The sequence below is a fragment of the Garra rufa genome, chromosome 16 (genome assembly GCF_049309525.1).
Source record: "Garra rufa chromosome 16, GarRuf1.0, whole genome shotgun sequence".
Lineage (NCBI taxonomy): Eukaryota > Metazoa > Chordata > Actinopteri > Cypriniformes > Cyprinidae > Garra > Garra rufa.
In genome coordinates this window covers 13,223,127-13,232,041 of record NC_133376.1, presented here as the reverse complement: position 1 = coordinate 13,232,041, position 8,915 = coordinate 13,223,127, and the positions used below count along the sequence as shown (strand labels likewise).

General features: G+C 32.0%; 1 protein-coding gene across 1 annotated transcript; it reads left to right on the top strand.

Moving 5' to 3' along the window:
* Nucleotides 1-1,661: 1,661 nt before the first annotated feature.
* Nucleotides 1,662-8,915, top strand: LOC141288826 (LRRN4 C-terminal-like protein). The gene is made up of 2 exons (XM_073820994.1): nucleotides 1,662-1,819; nucleotides 7,204-8,915. The coding sequence occupies exon 2, from the start codon at nucleotides 7,211-7,213 to the stop codon at nucleotides 7,937-7,939; it is 729 nt and encodes a 242-aa protein (XP_073677095.1). The 5' UTR covers nucleotides 1,662-1,819; nucleotides 7,204-7,210; the 3' UTR covers nucleotides 7,940-8,915.

Sequence of the window (8,915 nt, the reverse complement as noted above, 5' to 3'; positions counted from 1 at the left end):
ACATCAAGTTAAACTAAACAAAATGAGAAATGTTGCTAGCTAAAATAAATAAATAAATATAATAAAATAATAAAGTAAAATTTAATTAAAAAGGCCAAAAGTACATAATGGAACTGGCTAAAATATAATAAAGTACTAAATTTACTATAAAATAAAATTCAGTTCAGAATTCAATTTAATTGCAAAAATTAAATTAAATTAAATTAAATTAAAAAAATATGAAATTAAATTAAATTAAAAATAAATTAATAATAAAATAAAATGATAAATACAATGAAATGAAGTAAAATAAAGAAAATTAAATAACATAAATGAATAAAAATAAAATTAAATGAAATATAAAAATTAAAAAAATAAAATAAATCAATGAATTTAAATTACATAATAAAATAAAAAAGGGCAAAAGTACATAACATAACTGCAAAACTTAACTATTTTATGTACTATTTTAGTACACAGTCACATTAAACTAAAGAATATTGAGAAATGTTGCTTTGTCAACTAGCTAAAATATAATAAAGTACTAAAATTATTATAAAATAAAATAATGAAATGAAATAAAAAAATCAAATGAATTGAAAATTAAAATTAAAATAAAATAATAAAAAATAAAATAAAATAATGAAATGATAAAACAAAACAAAGCAAAATAAAATAAAAAATAAAATAAAATAAAATAAAATAAAATAAAATAAAATAAAATAAAATAAAATAGGCCAAGAGTACATAACGGAATTGCAAACCTTTAACATATTTATTTTCTTAGTTATTTTAGTACATCAAGTTAAACTAAACAAAATGAGAAATGTTGCTAGCTAAAATAAATAAGTAAATAAATAAATAAATATAATAAAACAATAAAGTAAAATTAAATTAAAAAGGCCAAAAGTACATAATGGAACTGGCTAAAATATAACAAAGTACTAAATTTACTATAAAATAAAATTCAGTGCAGAATTCAGTTTAATTGCAAAAATTAAATTAAATAAAAAAATATGAAATTAAATTAAATTAAAAATAAATTAATAATAAAATAAAAGGATAAATACAATGAAATGAATAGTAAAAATAAAATAAGAAATAAAATGAAAAATGAAAAAGGCCAAAAGTAATTTGCAAAACTTTAACTAAACTGAAAATCTCAAAATATAAAAAAACTTATTAAAATATTAATAAAATACTGTAATAGTATATAAATAGCACTAAAATAACATTGTAGCTGCATTGATATTTAGATATTATTAGTATCTTGCTAGAATTTAGAGTTAAAATGCTGTTTTAAAAATGTTCTACATTTGTTAAAACATACTTTATCTTATTTCATTTCATGAAGTTCACGGTTTTATTGTTTTAGTTTTAGTTAACTACAATAACCCTGTCGCGCCTGCACGTACACGCACAAGACGGGACGCCCAGATGAGTTCCAGCATGTCTCCTGTTGCTCCTGCAGGAGAAATTAACATGCAGAGCAGCACAAAACTCAGCGGGACTCACAAACAAACTTGAAAGAAGCCGAGACAGAGATGTGGGGAGGGGGTGGATTGCACTGAGAGCTGAAGAGAGTCCTGGAGAGACCCAGAGAGAAAATCAACGCTGCAAGATGGAAACGCTGCGAGCCAAAAAGAGTGAGGCAGGAGGAGGGTGGGAGGCCGGCAGACGGGTGAGGGGGTGTACAGAGGGAGGGACTTTAGTGGAAAGAAAAAAGGGGAAGGTGAACGAGAAGAATGCATTAGACTGAGAGAAAATAAAGCAGAAGTCTGCTGGAGAGAAGATCTCATTCAAGACGTGAGCAGAAACCGTTAAGACTGCTGTCAAACAGGTACGCTGATCCTTTTTACTACGGTTTTACTGACGCTGAGGCTAGAGGTTGCCGTGATGATGAATATAATAGGAACTGTATTAAAACGTGGTATTTTATGATGGGAGACACCCAAACACTACAGATACACTACCAGTCAAAAGTTTTTGAACTGTAAGATTTATGTTTTTAAAGAAGCCTGTGTTTATTTGATCTAAAGTACAGCAAAAACTAAATTCTGAAATATTTTTACTATTTAAAAAAACTGTTTTCCATTTAAATATATTTTAAAATGTAATTTATTCCTGTGATGCAAAGCTGAATTTTCAGCATCATTACTGTCTTCAGTGTCACACGATCCTTCAGAAATCATTCTAATATGCTGATTTGCTGTTCAAGAAACATTTATTATTATATTACCAATATTTCAAACAGTTGAGTACATGTTTTCAGACCCTTCAAAAGCTTGGAGTCTGTCATTTTTTCTTTTCTTTTTTTGAGGAAAAAAATGATAGAAATTAATACTTTTATTTAGCAAGGATGCTTTAAATTGATCAAAAGTGATGATAAAGACATTTATAATGTTACAAAAGATTTCTATTTTAGATAAATGCTGTTCTTCTGATATTTCTGTTCATCAAAGAAACCTCAAAGAATTCAACATAATAATAAAAAATGTTTTTGAGCAGAAAATCAGAATGATTTCTGAAGGATCGTGTGACTGGAGTAATGATGCTAAAAATTCAGCTTTGAAATCACAGGAATAAATTATATTTTAAAATATATTCAAATAGAAAACAGTTATTTTAAATAGTGAAAATATCAAAACATTTAAAAAAACATCAAAAATCTTACTGTTCAAAGGCGTTTTGACTGGTAGTGACTGTAAAACTTTAATAAGTCTTGAAATAATGGATAATATATCCAAAGTAATCGATGAACCTTGTAATCTTTTTGATTATTTTATGTAATCAATTGTGTTTTTGTATTTTTAGTAAAATTGTAGCCAATTGAGATACTATTATTGAGATGCTATTATATTTTAAATTTGTTTTCATTTCTGTATTATTTTATCACAGTTTTATTTTTTTGTTGACAGTTTGAACTAGATTATCTTTAATTTATTTTTTTTAATCATGTTTGTATTGTTTTATTAAATTATTATTAATTATTTTTCATTATTATATCTAATATTTTAATTCAGTGTATTGTTTTTATCATTATTCATTAGTGTAGGTTTTTAGTTATTTTAGACACTTTTAAATAAGATTTTATTTTCGTATTTTAAATTTAAGTGTTAGCTGATTTAGTTTTAGTAATATTGTTGTTTGTCTTTTTATTTTAGTACATCAACAATAAAAAAGATTACTGAATAATGTTTTACAATCTCAATTCAAATAAAATAACACTGATAAAATAGCATTTTATTTCTGAATTTCCCAATTGTTTTTAAATATCCTTTAAAAAAGTAAACTTGAAAAAAGAAAAGAAAAATAATGAGTTCATACGTTTCAGTGAAGGTAAGCTTTTAAAGCTAAATGAAAAGGAGGAAGGCTGTTTTGGCAAATAGTTGAAAAAAATTTAATTTATATCTATGCTTATATTTCAGTTAACATTTATTTCAAGTAACAAAAAATACAAAAAAAATGACTAAAGCTTTAACTAAAATAAACATTTAAAATAATAAAAAAAAAAACTATAATAGTATCTAAATTCAAATAAAATAGCACTGATAAAATAACATTTTATTTTTGTATTTCTGTGTATTTTTTAAATACATCCTTAAATAAGTAAACTTAAAAATAAGGAAAAGAAATATAACCAGGTTTTGACCAGTTTTTTTTTTTTTTTTTTAATCAAATTCAAAGTGAAAATTGTTACTAAATAATAATAAGGAAAAAATAATTTGGCAAGTAGCTGAAAAAAAATGTATATTTGCATTTATGTTATTTTAAAAAATGATATACTTAACAATAAAAACCCTGGCAATAACTATAGCAATATCTAGATACACTGTGATCAAGATGTTATGATCTGTTTTTAGCGTGTTGTTATGCCATTACTAGAGTATTGCTTAGTCATAAGGGGCAATCCTCAAGTCTCTATGATACACAAGTTTACACATATGGCCTGGTTCCTCCTTTAGTGTCAGTTTTTGTGTTTCTTGAAACTGTTTTGTCACACCAGGTTACAACTGTTAGTCTGATAACTTAGCAGCAGTACCTTTTTGCTACTTGTTGATCCAAGTGTCTATCTTTGTTGGATGTGAGTTTTCAGTAAGCTGGCATCAATCAGGCCAGGGGACAGCACTTCTCTCTCCTTGTATGGCTTTAGTCAGGTTCCCACGGTAACTGTGAGGGGCTGCCATGAGGTTCATTCCACTGCCGTGTGTGTGAGCAGAGCCCAGTGTGTGTCCTGTGTTAAAAATACATCCTCATGTTTACTTTGACTTTTAATTCTCTCCAGAAGGAACATCCAGGCTGTTGTTTGTTTGTTTATGCATACAGAGAGACTGATGAAAAACAGGTGGAAACAGTTTAAGCCGAATACAAAACGATGTTTGTCACAGGGTTATCATCGTTAAAGTCCCCCTGAAATCAAAATGAAAGTTTTTGGGCTTTTAGTATGAATATATTAGCCTTAAGATTATCTATAAGCTAGTGTGCTTCAAAACAATGACAAAATTCGCTTTTACAAGATATGGGCATTCAAAACGTACTGTCTCGTCACTTCCGCCAATATGAATCAACGATTTTGATGATATCACGCTGCACTTCAGTTTCTCATCAAACGTTCTGACCAATCAAATGCTTTCTAGAGTCCGTAGCGTCCCGCCCCCTACACAGAGACGCAATACGCGGAGCAGATCATATGCGCTCATATGTACGATCGGCATGTATTAAACTACACAGCCTCAGCATGATTATGATCACTATTTTGTTTTAGCAAGAGTTTCATATTGAATCTATGGGGTAATTTATTAGACTGCTGTCATAAGCTTACAAATGCGGCTTTACTGTAAGAAACGTCATGTAGTTTTTAAGTTGTTAATCGTCAGAGCAGCGCTAACAACATTAGCGCGTATGCTAACGTGTGCATCTGTGAGGGAGAGAGTGGGAGAAATAGAGTATGTGCTTTCTGTACAGAAAATGTGATTTTGTGGCAAAACGTAAATAATCTGTCGGATATTGTTTACTGTATTTATTTGTTTGGCCAGTGTCGTCGTGAGTTGTGTTTATTTAGCTGTTTCAGGCTGTAAGGACCTTTGAAATAACTGAAATCCCATGGCGAAGTGATATAGACATGTAATGCGGTCAAGACCTGCCTGGAACTACGTTCGCCGTGCGTTTCCCTGAAAATAACCGCACACCTCTAGAACGTTCGTCAGCCAATCAGATTCACGTATTCAACGGCCCTATATAACTAAAACTAAAAATTAAATAAAAAACTATAAAGACTACATATTAAAAAATAAAAACTATTAAAGCTAATAACTAAACACAAGGAAATTACTAAAGCTTTAACTAAAATAAAAATAAATTCAAAACAATAAGAACAACTATAATAGTATCTCATTAAAAATAATATAACACTTTATTTATGTATTTCAAATATATATCACTTTTTTATTTTTGCTTAAAACAAGGAAAAACAAGCGTCTGAACTGAACTTTATTCAGATCCAGTTCAGATATTCTTTGTGAAAAAAAGAATGTGACGTTTGGTAGGGAGGTGAAAAGGTTTTATTTTATTTTTATTGCAGTAACATACAACAATGAATTGTTGTTCAGAAGAGCAGGAGCTTGTATAAAAATTTAGTTCACTTCCAGAATAAAAATTTCCTGATAATTTACTCACCCGCCATGCCATTCAAGATGTTCATGTCTTTCTTCCTTCAGTCGAAAAGACTGAGGAAAACATTCCAGGATTTGTCTCCATATAGTGGAGTTCAATGGGGATTAACAGGTAAAAGGTCCAAACTGCAGTTTCAATGCAGCTTCAAAGGGCTCTACACGATCCCAACTGAGGAATAAGTGTCTTATCTAGCGAAACTTTTGCAAATTTTTTTTTACAAAAAACAAATTACATACATTTTAAACACAAATGCACATCTTGAACTAGTCTGACTTAACGCGTGATGCAGGCGGAAGTTCCGACCCAGGGTTTACAAAGCAAATGTGTTTGCCCTTTGCCCTTTACCAAAAAAAGTAAAATAACAATGTCAGATGATTTTGACATTGGAGGAGAAAATGAGATTTTTTGAGAATGAGTTTTTCACCCTGCCCTACTATTTTGAACCCAAGTACAAAGACAAAGCACTAACCATGCGTGACCTTTCCAACGTGATTACGCATCGCAAACCTAGTGCAAGATGTGCATTTGTGGCTAAAAAGTATCTTTTTATTTTAACTGATTGTTTCGCCAGATACAACCCTTAATCCTTGGCTGGGATTGCGTAGAGGCCTTTGAAGCTGCATTGAAACTGCAATTTGGACCTTTAACCTGTTAATCCCCACTGCAGCAGTGTTGTTTTCGTCAACGATGACGATGACGAAATCATTTCGTTGATGCCACTTTTTTTCATGACGATAACGAGACGATGACGAGATAAAAATGGCTCGTTGATGACTAAAACATGACGAGACGTGTGTGAGTTTTCGTTGACGAGACGAGAATAGACGAAAATGTTAGTGGGTGGTCCGTCAGACGTTTAAAATGCATGACATTTCTGCTTATTGTGCATGCCAATTAAAACTTAAAAAGTATCTGACGCTATGGCAAGCCATTTTAGCATTAAATACTCTTTGCTATACTAGTATGGCAAGCCGTTTTAGCATTCCATCCTTGTTTGTCTTTTATGTTCTAAAACATTCCTTCATTATTGTAATTATTGGTGAAAATAGTCGATCCGGAAGCTCACATTGTGTTGAACTATAGATCTACTATTTTCAGAACTTATAAGTGACACTACCCAACAGCAAAATACTCACTGACCTACATTAATTTGTTAAAAGACTACTTTTTTCCCTTTTTTTGACTAAAACTAGACTAAAACCTTTTTGACTTTTCGTCGACTAAAACTAGACTAAAACCTTTTTGACTTTTCGTCGACTAAAATTGGACTAAAACTATCACATATAGAAGTGACTAAAATTTGACTAAAACTAAGAAGCATTTTAGTCCAAAAGACTAAGACTAAGACTAAATCTAAGATGGTTGTCAAAAACAACACTGCACTGCAGTCCACTATATGGAGAAAAATCCTGGAATGTTTTCCTCAAAAACCTTCATTTCTTTTTGACTGAATAAAGACATGAACATCTTGGATTACATGGGTTTGGGTAAATTATCAGGATTATATGAAGCTGCTAAAACAAACTTTAACTGTAACTTCATTTGTTTCAGGATCAAGATGTTGCTGGTGTCACAGATCACATTCCTCCTCCTCTGTGTGATGGAGTCCGTCTGCAACACATCTGTCAGTCCGTCACTTCAACAACCTCCTCTCACACGTGTTCGCATTATCGAAGTCGAGGACGACTACGATGATGAAAGTTCAAAGACGACGCTGTCACCCCAGCCGCCAGGGGTCACGACCTCTCGTGTAATCCGCCGACCTTGTGATTATGACCCCTGTGTGGTTCAAACGACCCCTTGTGACCAGCTTTCAGCCCAGACGGGCTGCCTCTGTCCTGGGTTGACGGGGCCAGAGGAGAGACCTGAGGCTCCGGAGCTCCGGGAGGTGAAGCTGGACGGATCCGGGGACGTGTTTGTTCACTGGTGTGCTCCTCGCTCAAACGTCACCTATTATGAAGTCACACTGTCAGGTGGAAACAAGCAGATGGTTTTCGGAGAAAATGTAAGAAATCGTGCCATACCCGGACTGAAAGTTGGGGAGACGGTGTGCGTGGCGGCCGGGAATAAAGCAGGACTCAGCGAGAAGTCATGTGCACGATATGAGCTGGCGGAACATGACCAGGCGTATCTGAGTGCAGGGATCATCGCAGGGAGCGCTGGATTCCTTCTGCTGCTTTTGGTGCTCGCTATTGTACTGTGGAAACGAAGGACGTGTCGAAAAGGCAGGATGGGAGATGCAGAGGGCCTCGGAAATCCTTCATACACCAATGATGGAGCACTGTGATGAGGAAAACGAATGATGGAGAATGAAACAAGCTGCAAAGAGACTGTTTTGTACAAGGTTAAAAGACTGGAATAATTAGATTTTTTAAATGTTTTTTTTTTTTTAATCTCAAGGCTGCATTTGTTTGATCTAAAATACAGTTTTAAATAACTGTTTTCTATTTAAATGTTATTTAAAATGTAATTTATTCCTGTGATAAAAAGCTGAATTTTCAGCATCATTACTCGAGTCTTCAGTGTCACATGATCCTTCAGAAATCATTCTAATATGCTGATTTGCTGCTCAAGAAACATTTGTGAATATTATCAATGCTGAAAAAAGTTGTGCTACTTCATATTTGTGTGGAAATGGTGATACCTTTAGTACAAAGTAAAAAAAAAAAAACTTAATTATTCCAAACTTTTGACCTGTAGTGTATATAGTGTGCACTTACTGTGCACTAAAATAATGCTCACTGTTTTAGGTTCATTACTTAACTGCTGTGATTTGTCCTGAAATATTTTTATTGTGAGATTGTAAGTGGTTTGAATGTTTTAAGTCAGCATTGAATCAAAACTGTTTACTTCCATAATTTATATTAATGCTATTAATCTGAACAGTTGATTAGCGCACATTAGTCAGACGAAAATAATATTTGCATTTGCAAATCTCTCAAAAAGCTTTTTCAAAGGTGAGTGCTTTCTAATATGAAACACTCATCACAGTTCCTGATGGACAAAATCAGTCAAGTGGTTAATTTTGTAATAACTGAATATAATTTTTCATATAATGGAAGCAAAATGGGGTTCGTCATTATTTTATGCTGACTTCAAAACTACTAATGGTTCTGTAGCACTTAGGAAGCCTGGAGCTTCATTAGGCTAGACAGGGTTTTATAAAGTATCTGTTGTACAGTTACTTTTATTTAGAGAGTATGTGTAACTATGATTGTAAGATTATTAATAATGTTTTTAACAATAAAGATATTTTAATAGCA

Coding starts and splice junctions, on each gene's coding strand:
- LOC141288826 (XM_073820994.1), top strand. CDS start 7,211: ATGTTGCTGGTGTCACAGATCACATTCCTCCTCCTCTGTGTGATGGAG.